Genomic DNA, 14037 nt, shown 5'->3' on the forward strand with positions numbered 1-14037 from the left:
CCAGCTTGTCCAGGCATCTCCTCAAGCCTGTACTTTAAAAAGAAATCCCTCCTGCCAGATCCTCAACAGGAAGTAATTTAATTTACCAGCAGCCTGACGAGGGATGGTGTGTGTGTGTATTTATGTAAGTAATACATATGCTTGTATAAACATGCATATAGTTAGGTGAACACACATGGATTTTCTACTCTTTCTTTAAAGGGGAGCTTCAGGGAAACAAAGTTAACTCTTCCTATCTTAAAACATACATGTCTTGCTTCTCCAGTGCAGGCAAAACCCCATGGCCCACCTCAGACTCCTGGTTGTACTCCTCTTACCTAGATGCTTGAAGGAAGATACCACTTCTTTCTCAAATGTTGAAGTGAGCACTGAAACAGTTTTAAAATTCACATCACTGCTGTCACAGAATTAGCAGCTTTTTGTTAAAAACTTCTCTTGCTTCAGACTAACTGCACACCTGAGCAAGTATCACTGCATGTGTTATACAGTCACCTGCACCCATGGGCTCATTTCACAGGTCAAGCACAAATATAGAACTTTGGGCTACTCTATTTAATTATTTATTTGTTTGTCTGTTTGTTTATTTTAAGGAGTTCAGCTAGTCTTCTGCCCAGTTTTCTAACACTTACAAGTCCCATGGGGCTGCTGAAGAAAAGAGTAGTATGGGTATCACAACTGGTTTATAATGCAGCATTTGTGCATTGGTCTGCTACATGCCTGGCAACAAGCACTAGGAAAATCAGCACTAATGACCATCCTTTGGGGAACAACATCTAAAAGCCAGGCAAGGCCTCCCATTTTTAGTCTTAAGCAAGACCATCAGTTTGCCAAACCGCAAAGACCAACCACTCTTTTGGGAATCACTGAAAAGTAAAATAAACAGGTGGTATTCTATTTTTTTTAAAAAAGAGGGTGAAGAAAGAGGGGAGAGAGGACAAGGAAATAGGGGGAAAAGGAAAGAGAGAAACAGAGGGAGGGGCAAGGTGGGGGAAGAAAGAGGTAGAGGAGAGAGAGGAGGCAGGAAGGGAGGTAGAGGAGACAGAGGAGACAGGGAGGGAGGGAAAAAAATAAAATAAATAAAAAAGGCAATTTAAAGACAGAAGAGTGAGTATATAACTTAAAAAGGGGCCAGGAAAAGGAAACCTTAAAAGAGCAGATAGTTCAGACACTTGCAAATTTGACCTAAGAGTTACGTGTCTCCTCTCTTGGGGATTACCAGTGGGAATAAGAAGGAGTTGAAAGATGAACTGGTTTTTGACAGGACCTAATGCTGAACTCCTCACATGTCTATTTTACTATTTTCCATTGCCCAGAAGTCTCCCTGATCTGCTATCTCTGTTTGACATCAGCAACAGCAAGAAAAGAGCACTTGAATCAACAGGAAATAGTGACACAAAAGGCTTTGCAGCAAGTGACAGCCACAGGAGGAAATCACATTGCACCATTCCTGGACTGGGATTGAGATGAATAAAGACACAGAGCAATTGTTACTGTAAATTAAAGAAACACTCGGAGGAAACAAAGTCTGTGGGATGAGGCGGGCTCATTTCAAGGCTTGCTTAAACCTAGAAATTAACCCTGACAACTGTTGTGCAAGAAAACTCTCTGGTTTTGGCTTTTTTTTTTTTCTTCATTTATTTGTTTAAATTTCAGTTTTCCATCCCTATTTGTTTACCTACTAGCAGGACAGGGTCTGTTGGAAGCATGCAGTCTGTCCTAAGGGCAGTGTTTGATAGCAATTACACATAAACATTGTATTTGTTTGTTGTTCTAGGTGGGGGGTTTGGTGAGGTTTGAAGAAAATCCCTGGTTTCAAAAGCCACAGGAAGGACAATCTATAAACTGGTTACTGGCCCTTGCAAACACAAGCATGCACTGAGATCCATCTCAAGCATCACTTCAGCCCTTTGTCCTCATTAGATCCATAAGCTGTTTTAAACCCTCATAGCTTTCCTCTTCATCATCACAGGAGGAAAAAAATCAGATTTTATTAAAAGAGCACCCTTTTTCTCTTACTGTGCCCTAAAAGACCAGTGTGATGGCCAACTTCTACACTCTTCTAGTTAAGAGTCATAGCTGATGTCCATGGACAGCCCACATAAGATCAAAGACCTCTGAAGACAGCTTGGGCCCTCAAGTCTGATCACAGGCTTTCATGCGACATAAATCACAGAATCATCAGGATTGGAAGGGACCTTCAAGATCATCTAGGCAACCTCCAGCTTAGCAACACCATAATCACCCTGTAAACCATATTCCCAGTGGGACAGGGCATCACCACTGCCCTGCTTCAGGCAGCATGGAGGGAGGAGATGGGGAAAGACAAGTGTTTCCCATGTGCAGACAGGGAAGAAGACAACAGTCGCCCCTTCCTGTCACCCTACAAGAGCTGCTGTGCCACTGGAAGCATGGAAGCCAGGAGGGAATTCTCTCTAAACAGTCACCAGTAGAGGTTCAGGAGACCCACTGGAAAACACCAATGAGGCCTCTCTAGCCTCCAGTGCCACCAGGAATAGGTTTGGACAAGCTCTGCACACCCGTGGCAGCACAGCTTTCCCAGATGCTGCTTCTGCCCACGCAGGTTCCTCTGCAGGACAAGAGGATGAACCCATCAAGAACACAGCCCAGATGGAATTTCACCCAAGCCTCCTCTTTAGCTGACAGCTGCTGTACAAGGCAGATATGGAGACCTGGCTAACTGCATTTTAGGGCAAGGGTTCAATCTTACCCCCCCTAGAAAAATCAGCCTAGCTCAGGAATTCTGCTATGTTTGCATTTCAACTTTTTGGAAATAATTAATGCACACAACTCCTTAGAAAATCAGCTTTGGGCTCAGTCTGAGTTTACTGAAGCCAAAGGGTTTCCCCATGAAAACAGTCATTTTCCCCTGTTTTGGCAGTTTATGCTTTGCAGAGCAAAAGGCAGGCTTTCCAAATCATCCCCAAACAGAGACAGCTGTGTCACTGCTTCCCAGAGAAAGTTTATTGTTTCCAAAAAAGAGTAGCAGGGCTTAGGGAGCTTGCAAGCAAATTATTACAAGATAATTACAAGAGCTGGCAGGCTCCCTCAGCATTCCCAATGTTCCTGTTCTCCCTTCGTGGTCCACAACCCCCACACAAAGCAAATCTGCCTTAGGTCTTGCTGCAAGTGAGCAAATAAACTGTGATGTCTCAGTGCTGGGCTTTGGAAAGCCACATGTCCAACTCCCCCAGCAGTGCAAGTGGCCATCTGTATCTGGGTCAAGCCACTGCAAATGCACAGGATCTGAAGGAGGAATAATAAACAGGTTTGTTTCCTAATATTTATCTCTGTAGGACTAATGCAGTCAATGCCCACTGTTAGATGCTGCTCTGTGCCAATATGCCCATCCTTCATACCCAGCCCTTCACAGAATCTATGAATTCCTGTTGGAAATGCCTCCCCTCCCTCACTGCAGTCTTCAACATCCTCGTGAGGGGAAGCAGAGAGGCAGACACTGCTCTCTTCACTCTTATGACCAGTGACAGTACTTAAGGAAATGGCATGAAGCTGAGTCAGGGGAAGTTTAGGTTGGATACCAGGAAAAGCTTTTCCCCCAGAGGGTGGTCAGGCACTGGAACAGGCTCCCCAGGGAAGTGGTCACAGCACCAAGCCTCATGGAGTTCAAGAAGTGTTTGGACAAAGCCCTCAGGTGCAAGGTGGGATTCTTGGGGTGTCCTCTGCAGAGCCAGGAGTTGGACTTGATGATCCTGATGGGTCCCTTTCAACTCAGCATATTCTATGACTCCACCATACCCAGCCCTTCACAGAATCATTAGATTCTATGAATCCCTGTTGGAAATGCTTCCCCTGCATACCCAGCCCTTCGACCAAGGCAGTGCCGCACCCTCACGAGCTGCCTGCTGCTCCCAGCTCCAAGGGAGGGCAGGCTCCTCAGGGGTGGTTATACATGGCAGTGTTTCAGAACCAGGGAAGATCTCAGCTGTCATAAAAACAGGCTCACCAAGAGGGAATCACTAAAACAGCCCTTGCACGCACACATGTGCACACGAGAGCAGATCTAATGAGCTCAGCCCCAAACTTCCAGACAAAGCCACTCTCACCTGATTGCAATGGAGCAAGGCGTGAAGATTTGGTCCTTTGATTTCAAATCAGAGTAACTACACCAAGCAGGGAAGGAACACCTCTGCTCCACACTTGCTCAGGTGGAACTACATGCACGTGACAGTGACACTTCTCAAACAGGGCCACGGCACCTGCTGCCCCAGCCCAGGACTCGCAGCCCAACACGGCAGAGAGGCAGCAGGTTTTACAGCCATCTGCTCGCTGAGTTGTGCTGCTCTCTGAGCTGCTCTGCCTCCCTGCTTCAGTGACTGCAGAAGTACCCTCAGGAACCTCTTCTGCCTCAGGGAAATCAAGCCAGAGATTGCATATACAGGCCTGGGGCTATTGAGATGGGGGGTCACTGTGTGATGCAGCCAAAAGGCTGAGAAAGGGAAGCTTTCCTCCTTCTGCTGGTTTTGTGTGGGTTTTTAAGCTGGAAGGAGGTGCAGCGAAAATTAAGCAAACTCAGAATGGGTATAAGGTGCACGTGGTGTCTCCTCCAGGCTGAGCAGCTGGTGAACACATTTCCGAGAAGTGCAGGTCACTTCCCCACACAGGGCTCGTTTTCAGCTTCTTTAACAAAGAGTCACCAACCTCACTGTCACAACTCTGTGAACTGGGCAGTTATCACCAGTTATCACCTCAACCACGCTCTGCTCTTTGACCTGCTGATAGTGGGCACCACGAGGCTTCCTTATGAGGCCACTGCAGTGAGACACATACACATAATAAATTGGCTCTTTCCATTTGCATAAATAAACTCTGCAGGGTCCCTCGGGGTGAAGGCTGCCATGGTGCCTGTGTGTACGGCACAGCATTAACGCCAAGCTCATGCCAGAAGAGCTGAACAACAGCAACCACAATCCAGGGTGAGCTGAGGGGAGTTGTGGGTTCCCACTTGCCCCAGGAAAAAAAATAAATAACCACAAATCTAACTGCACCCTTCAAATTTTTGCCCCTATTTTCTTAAACACTTGGCTGAAATCTCAAGCTCGTATGCTGGAGAGATTTTGTAACAAGCAAATTCAGTCACTTGTCTGGAACAATGCATGTTTTGGGGTATTCAAGTGAACCATATGTACATCCTTCTTCCTCATCCCTCCCCTTCAAGACAGGCTAATTCACAGAAGGATTACATGATTAGTTCATCTTTTCACTAGAAACTTTTACATAACATATACGCAAAAGGATGATTTTTATTGCTCTTGTTCATCCGTATCTGTTCCATTTCAAACAAAACCAGACCCCAACTAGGAAAAAACCCAAAACTCAGATACAAAGTCAACCAATTAAATTGTGTACAAAAAATGCTTGGTTTTTTAATCCCAAATAAAAAAGAAAAGGCAGTTTGGCCACTGTTAAAATAAAATATAAAAAACCCCATGAAACAAATTGAAAGAATTAGCAAGAATTGAAAGAAAGTAAAACAAAATCTTCCTCTCCAGACCTTCTGAAATGCTATAGAAAACTACATAAACACTCCTTGCCACCTGAAAGATCAAAAAAACCAAAGGACTGGCTGAACTTAAGAGGGGAATAAATTGAGGAATAAGGAACTAAAATGTATCACGCTACAGACATTATCTGTTAATCAAAGATTTATAGGACATCTGCACCCCTCAGCTGGCTGCTGGCATCATGATGTCTCAGAAGAGAGTAGCACTGTGAACATCATGCTCTTTTTACAGTCCTCAGTTCAGAAAAAGGCTACTGGAATTTGTGCTTTCAGTATGGAGTCACCAACCTGCGACAGCTCTGCCCTGCTTTTAAAAATAATGATCTCTGCAATATCTGCTGGCTCAGCCTGGGCTGGGGAAGGCTAGACACTTACTTCTACAGCACAGCCAAAGGTCTTCAGGAAAATTAAGAATATCAAAACACCCAAAGGCCACTTGGAAACAGCTTGCTACGAGGGATCCATCCTCTCCCCTTACACATCACCTGGAAAGCAATACGGATTCAAAGAGACCAAAGCACCATTGGGTTGCACCTCAGCTTGTTACCTCTTCTCTGAGCTTCGACTGCCTTTGTTTTTCTCTTCCTCTTACTCCTCAGTACTGTCTGGCACCTGCTCCCTCAGGCTGCTTGAGAGTTGCTTCTATTTTCAGCCCTTTTTATGTTACAACTTCCTTGATTTTAAGGCCAAAAAATATTAGTTTCACATGCTGTGGCTAACCATAGGGAACAGCATCTCCTTCGGCTGCTGAACTTGGTAGTTTGTCCAAGTTACAGTCTCTCCCCTAAGCCACTGCAGATGGGGACAGGCATTTATCAGGTTCATGAAAATGCAAGTATCCAAAGTCCCTCAACCACCTGGGGTGGGAAAGTTACACTTGGGAGCTACAACATGGTGATGGCAGCTGACCCTTCTAACCCTCCAGCTCATGTTTTCACTTCAGCTTGTATCACCCCAATGTGCTGCCCAAATGTGGACACCAGGCAAAGTTCACAGATAGAGTCAGAAATGTCACTCTGATCTTGTTTCATCCCCTGCAAGCAAAACCACTCTGCCTGCAAAAAAGATCCTGACCTGGAACACTCCTGCAACGAAGTGACCACTGCAAGGTGTCACTGGACACCTGAGAGAGCCTTTCACACCAGGCTTTGGAGGCCTCACACATCTGCTTTACTGACAACTTGAACCAGAGTGCCAGCAAACACATCACGGGTTTTTGGTGCATGTGAACACTGTAAAACCACAGAAAGATGCACTTTTGGACCACTCTGTCTTTATTCAGTGCTAGATAGGACAGGAGGGACAGAAAAGCAAAAAGCAACTGTCCTTCCTGTTGTCATGAAACCAACACAAGGCCACCACAGCACACACACCTGCAGAAGCCACACCTGAGAGTGAAGGCAGAGAGAGGAAATTCTCCTGTACCTCCCTGTCCAAGAGGCCCCAAAAAACCAACCCCTGCCCCAGGCAAAGCAGAACTCGAGCTCCTTCACACCTGACTGCAGCGAGCCCCTTAGAGGTGCCTGTGTTTATGACCAGAAGCCATGTCAGACTGTAGCAAGCTTTTTGAAACATGACAGGCCTAGAAACAGGATGTCCCAACAACATCTTCACTTGGTTTTGACTTGAAGCAACACTGAAGTGTGTGCTGGTCTTCCAGCACAGTGGCTTGGGGCAAGCACAGGCCTCAACTCTCTAGAATAAAAGTCTCAATGCCTGCAGAAAAGTATCCAAGAAATGCATTTGGCTGTCAGGTGAATACAGAGTTGTGCCTCTACAACATGCCAGAGAGGGAATGCTGGGGGTTCAGAGCCTGGGAGTTGATCAAAGCCTTCCTCCCTGCTCCCAAAGGGCTCCCTCTCAGCACCTTCCAAAGGGAACATCAAAGAGGCCTCACTGCTTCCTTAACACCCACCAGCACACTCCAAAGTCTGTGTCAGGACACTTGCTCATCTACCAGAGCCTTGGGAAGGCTGTTGCTGTCTCTCCAGCCTTCCTCACCTCCGCCACACCAGGCTCTGCCCCAGTCTGCCCTGTGCTCTATCCATTTGGTGACAGCGGAGTGGCTGGTGGACAATCAGGCTGATGCTGGAGATCTCCCAGAGGGACCATGGCTGAGGGACTCCCCTGGGCAATACAAGGGCACTTAGACTCCTCTTGTGGCACCTGGGTAGCAAGGGTACCAGCCAGATGCCACCACTCAGTCCCCCCCTTGGCTGTTGGGCTCTCACCTGAAAATTATGCCCCCCATAGAAGGCTCCAGGTTAGCTCTTAACACCACTAGGAGGTGAAACACAGGCTCAGCTGGGTAACCCATGACATGATACCCACACTGACCCTGGGAGAACTGCCTGAGTGCCCCAAGAGCCAGCAGAGATGTGGAGAAACCTTCCTCTTCAATGTCGAGAGCGTGACTTCAGCCTGCAGCCTGTAAAGGGAACAAAAAGCTGCGTGCCAAACAGCAGGCTGTCCTCGTAAAATGGGACCAGTTCAATGATTGTGCTGTCCTGGAGTCCCAGGCCAGTCCCGCCTGGCTTAAATAGCACCCCTGCCAGCTATTATCTTGAAGGACGCTCGTTATAGAAAATCACATCCCTCTGCCAAGTTCTTGTGTCTCACTATTTTTGGAACAACAAGGGCAGGCTCTGCCTCAGCAACTGTCAGCAGAGCTACAGGCAAAGCAAATCCATGTAACGATCAGGCTGACGGGAACAGTGCTGGGAACGGCATCGCCTGGGGGACAGTCCCCTGGAAGGACCCTTTGGTCATGAGAAAAGGGATAAGGGCAATAAACATAAAACCCAGAAGCTATTTGACACTATTTGCATGGGAAGCTGATCTCCCCCAGCCCTTTTCATTCTCGTGCATATGAGTGGAGACAAAAGGATTTAAAAGCAAACCACCTGTGCAGGAAGGATGGTTCCCAAACCCCCGAAGAAGACAGGACCCACTTACAGCAAACTCATTTTAATTAAAACATTCCAGGATTCACATTCCCCAGGATTACATTACTGACTTAGCTATTTATACATATAGCCTCTTTCACCCCCTCTAGGACAGTATTGTTGAGGTGTTGGACGACACCAGTGTCAGGTAAACGAAAACAAACACTTTTGGTGCTTACGGCCCCTAATGCAGGATCCATGATTATCCTCAGGTCCCACCACCTGTTGGCAACTCACAGATTACTGAAGCAGAAGCATAATCCTCTCTGACACTGAAGAATTATTCTAAGGCCCCAGAAAAAGCAGAGGTAAATGGCTTAGGCAAGGTGGAAAGCTCCCAAGGCAAGGCCTTCATTTAAAAAAGAGATTTAAAAAACAGAGATGTGATGAGCAAGGAAGACCTCCCACAGATGCAGCTGGAGCAGGACTTAAACTCTCCCCCCTGCAATGGAGCAGCAGGACTGCTTCCCTGCCTTTCATAGGAAAGGAATCTGGAGGTACAAGTCCAAAACCGCCCAGCCCAGCACATGGAGTGCTACATCCAGCCTCTGCCAGCCTGCTGGGTAGCTAGTATTTCCTCTTTAGTCTCTGAAAACTGTGACCCACAGCAGGCAGAGACAGCCCTTGCAGCTTCTACCACCTAGTGGCTGCAGGATTTGGCTGTGATGGAGCGAGGAGGCTGTTTGGAGGTCAGGCAGCCTCAGCCCACCCCGGGCAAATAAGGCCACCTCTGTTGGAAGGCATCACTTGTGCTGCATCTGAGACTAAGTTAGGACCACATTGAGCACAGAGGCAGCACACTGAAAACCATCAGTGGCAAATGTAAAAACCTCAGCCAGCTCTAAAACAGGTGAGAAAAAGTAGCAGCAATATACATGAAATTGGGTAATGCATTGCTGTTTTGGGTACTTGTGTCAGCTCAGCTAATCACAGAATCATAGAATGGTTTGGGTTGGAAGGGACCTTACAGACTGTCTAGTTCCCACCCCCTTGCCATGTGCAGGGACATCTTTCACTAGACGAGGTTGCTACGAGTTCTATCCAGCCTGGCCTCGAACACACTGCAATAATGCTGCATTACTGGCACCACACAACACCACTCCATGCAGCATGGACATACCCTGGGCTGTTAAAGTCACCCCCAGGCTGCTTAATTCAGGGGAAGAGTTTGCTGATTTGGGTGGAATGTTATACAAGAGTTAGAATTTAAAGGGCTCTAGATCCAGCCAAGCCTCTGAGTGCTCTGTCCTCAAACTGTAGCAGCATCTCATGCACTTACAAGTACCTTCCTTTCTAGTTTCCACAATTTCCTCTTGAACTGGGAAGGAGGAGGCCATAGCTGGACACCCCTGTTCTAGGTACAGCCTCACCAGTGCCAAGCAGCAGGGATAATGAGTCTCCTGAGCTCCTAAAGCAGCCCAGTACATAGTTTAACTCACGTGCTGTGGGACTGCACTGCTGGCTCACACTGAGCTTGGCATACACCTTAAGCCCTGGGTACCTTCCAGCTGGGCTACAACCCTGCCAGTTAGTCCCAGCCTGTCCTGATGCATCTTATGGGATCAGGCTCTGACTGTGCTTTGACAAATAGTAAGAAGCCTCAAAGTGGCCAGTTCTTAAAAAATTCCTAACAGCAGGCCCAGTAGGTCATTATGTATCCAGGATCTCCATGGCAGATTGGAGTCATGCTTTGTTTTTTATAACATGAACCCTTAATACCACATTTTCACAGTCTGGGCTGTAAGTGTGACACATGTGACGTGGTTTCCATGTAACTGCAAGTGAAATTAGGTATTGTTTTGTGTAACTCTGCCCCCAATTCCAACATTTTTATATATGGTTGCAGGCTGACATTTTGAAGAAGTGGTTACTCTTTATATATATATAATGTTACAGATGTATGTATATACATCTTTTCTGCCAAGTTCTTGTAAATGGAGGGGATATCCCAATGCCATACAAAGGATGAACAGAAACCCTAAGTTCATATCAGCCTGGTTAAGTCCTCCTGGAAGGATTCTGTCCAGTGGATACCCTGCTGTTGCAATCATTTCCTTACTATAGCAAAAGGATTTAATTATGCTTTAATAAGCAATTTACATCTGGTTATTCTGGATTGCAGTGGGTGTCACTGAGTGCAGACCATGGGCAAAAGACGTCATGAACCACATTAGCTTGAAATCTGCCTTTTTTTTTTTGCAAACCCTTCCTTTTTGGTTTTGTTTATTATCGGGTGGAAGTGGTTTTCTGTTACAGGCAATCCAGACAATGAAGCAAAGTGGGATTCAAGTAAAAGAGGAACCTAGGAAAGACTGGAAATAGCAGGGTCCTGCTAGACAAGCACCACTCCCTTGGCACCATTTCAGAGACTGACCAGCTCTGTGTTCAGGGCACCAAGGGCTGAAGGGTTCTTCCCTCCGCTCCTCTGATGACCAGCTGGTCCAGAAATTCCTGTTCCGGGCTGCTCTACTGTCTAGCAACCTCCTTTTCATTTTCTGTCTAACTGTACCCATGGCCAGTCTAGACTCATTTAATCTTAGCCAGAATCTTGACAGCTTTGTTTCCCTCCTCAGTGTTCGACATCTGCAGACATCAATCAGATCCTCTTTTTGCTTTCAATTTGCTAGTCTAAACAGGCTGCGTTCTTCCCTTTTCTTCCTCTTTGCAAAAGACTCCGCAATTACTTCATCAGCCCAGAAGACCTTGTCTGCACCCACAGCAGATTGCATTCATTTTTTTGAACATGATAGACAGCACTCACACAGTGACCTTAAATCCTGCTTAAGTTCATGGGAAACACTCTGCACAGCCCAGGAGAACACGTGTTATTTTCACATCTACGCTGTAACTCAGGGAGCAAAGCCATAGCAAAGGGCACAGCAACGAGTGGCAAAACCCATTGGTATCCCACATTTGACCTCAAACAGAACACGTCCATATTGGACATTTCTGGTATTTCAGGAAAAGCATTAAAAGTTGAAATATTATTAAATAAAATAGGAGTTTCCTTGGTTACTAGTGACAAGCTTTGCTTTTGCTATACAGCCCAGGTGCTCTGTGAACCATGTGAGCTGTGTATTAAAAAAAAAAAAAAAAATCAACACAACCATCTAATTTCTATTAGATGAGTCTACCCAAGGGCTCCACCCTCAATAAGCATATTTCTTCAACTCTATAGCTGGTTGTTGCATCACCTCGCTGAAAAGAGAAATAGGTGGGTGGCAGGATGCATTTGTCTGCCTTTTTTTTTTTTTTTTTAAGTATTTTGGGTTTACGTAGGAGGAGCGAAGCCACAATTAAAAGGGCAAGTTTCTCCTGCCTGTTCTCAGAGGAAAACAAGCTCTACTGCCATTTAGCAAAGGACAAAATGCAACTGGAAAGGAGTCCAGGCAGTTTGGAAGAGCTACACTGCAGAAAATGCTTCAGTCCTGATAACAGCTTAGCTGAGGGACTGCCAAACTCACCTTGCTGGCACAGGGTTGTGGCCGCTGCCTCCACCTCAGCCACTCCTCCCTCCACCACCCACACCAGCAGGCAGGCAGTGCATGTGCAGTCCTCCACTGAGGTACACAAGGCACAAGTGACAGCAATGCTGCCACTTGTCTTCTCTACACAAAAAGAAATACCAGCTGTACATGGACCTGACTCGGTGTCCACCCATGTCAGTCAGACTCTTTCCAGTAACCCCCGAAGGATCTTTTGTTCAGTTCTGACCAGCATACAAAGGCTGGCAGAGACAGGAGGCTAGCCCTACTTCCAAGCACAAATCTCTGAGTTTGCCAAATATTCAAACACAGGCCTGTTAAAATTCAGGTAGCAACAGAGCAGAGCTTGAGATCTCACAGCAACCAGAGGACACTGCAGGTCTGTAGACATTTGCACATAAGCACTTGGAAACATTCAGTGAGTGGCATGGAGATGTTTCTAGGGAAGACCTTTGTGTCTTACCAATTTGTTGGGGAGCTTAGAACAAGCCAGGATTTTGTTTGTCAAATGCCCAGCAGATGTTAGAGGTGGAATACAGCAGAGTGTTCTGTTCACCCTTGAGCAGAGAGGTTTCTCCTGGGTCTAAGGCAGACATTTATAATGGGACAGGGGTCAAATATACAGCAGAGTGTCTCATGCCAGCCAGTGTCAGGAGAAAGGTTGTCCACTCCCTGGGCTATACTTACAGCAGTCTGGAAGCAACAGTAGAGCTTGGTGAGGAATGGGTGGTTCCTTGCTAAGGAAAGGATGCGTTTCTCAGTCATGGTGCATTCAACATCATCGTCCTGGAGAATGACGTCCTTCTTCAACACCTTCACTGCATAGAGCTGCCCACTCTCTTTCATCTTGGCAAGCATCACCTAAACCAAAGGGGAGGGTGAGTGGCAAGGGTGGAGTCCTCCGTCTCTGAGCGACACAGAGCCTCTCGCACCTTCTCACACTGGAAAGGTCAGTCATCTCATGACCAGGCTTGTGGATGAAAGTGAGTCAGCCTGTTAGTCTGGGCATCAGTGTACAATCAATGACACATGCTACTGCCTGCAGCAGGCTTCTCTGGACAGAAATACCCACACACGTTGCTCCAATGTCTGGCACAGGGACAGCTGATCGAAGGTCACCCACTGTGCCAGGAAAAACTCATTGGGCAGTGCCATTCATCCCAATTCCCTCCTCAGTTATCAAACCCAAATGCACCATTTCAAATCAGCTTTGTGGCAAAGCAGAGAAACAAAACCCCCATCTCACCACACTTGAAACCACTGTCTTATTTCCTTTAAAGGAGAAGTCTTTACATGCTCTGAGAAATGTTGCCCAAACGAGTGCTAACACACACACACTTGCAACTCTTGGTATGGGCCCTGGCATGCAGCTGTTCCTTCAGGTGCTAACTTCTTTCTTTTCTGTGATATTCATTTCTTAACTTTGCTGTCAACTTTCTTTCTCTTCCCTTTTCTCCCTGCTCTCTGTGATGAGCTTTGTTGGACAAAGGAGGTACCACTTAGTACTTACACTGGAGTACCACTGGACAGCCTGTGTGCCATGTTATGAAATAACTTCACCTACCTTGGAGCTTCTTATATAAGGAATGTGGTTTCCCACAAAAGAGCCACGAATAACTCTCACCTTTCCAAAGCTTCCCTTTCCCAATACACGAAGGAAGGTCAAGTCTTTGATCCCAAGTTTGCTCTCTGAACTCTCACTAACGTTGTTGCCATCCTTCAGGCTGCCTTTTCCCTGATGTCTCAATGTAGATCTCGAAACCAGTTTCTGTGGAAGGAAGAAAGCATAGAATCACAGAATCACAGAAGTATCAGTCTGCATAGAAATGGTACTTCTGACTCAGAGGTGCTCACAGATGGTCAAGACACCAACATGGGCATTTGGGACCTGTTCAGGGACACTGTATGGCCACTGGAACAGAAAGTTGTGTTGGTACCACCATCCCACAGAGCTGCCATGTGTGACAGGCCAAACTCAGCACTGCTCAGGGATGTGCAGAGATATCAACACCAGCTCCTAACCTGGGCATTTCGAGTTGTAAACCCATTGCCCAGCAGATCCAAGAGG

At 46.6% G+C, this 14037-nt stretch overlaps 1 protein-coding gene across 1 annotated transcript in view; it reads right to left on the reverse strand.

Moving 5' to 3' along the window:
- Nucleotides 1-14037, reverse strand: part of PRKCH (protein kinase C eta) — a 118856-nt gene that overhangs the window by 48199 nt on the left and 56620 nt on the right. The window contains 2 exon segments of the mRNA XM_018082164.2: nucleotides 12657-12830; nucleotides 13594-13737. Coding sequence (XP_017937653.2) covers nucleotides 12657-12830; nucleotides 13594-13737 — 318 coding nt within the window.

This window comes from Manacus vitellinus, unplaced genomic scaffold (genome assembly GCF_001715985.3).
Source record: "Manacus vitellinus isolate BGI_N305 unplaced genomic scaffold, ASM171598v3 scaffold_6_pilon, whole genome shotgun sequence".
In the NCBI taxonomy this organism is placed as follows: Eukaryota; Metazoa; Chordata; class Aves; order Passeriformes; family Pipridae; genus Manacus; species Manacus vitellinus.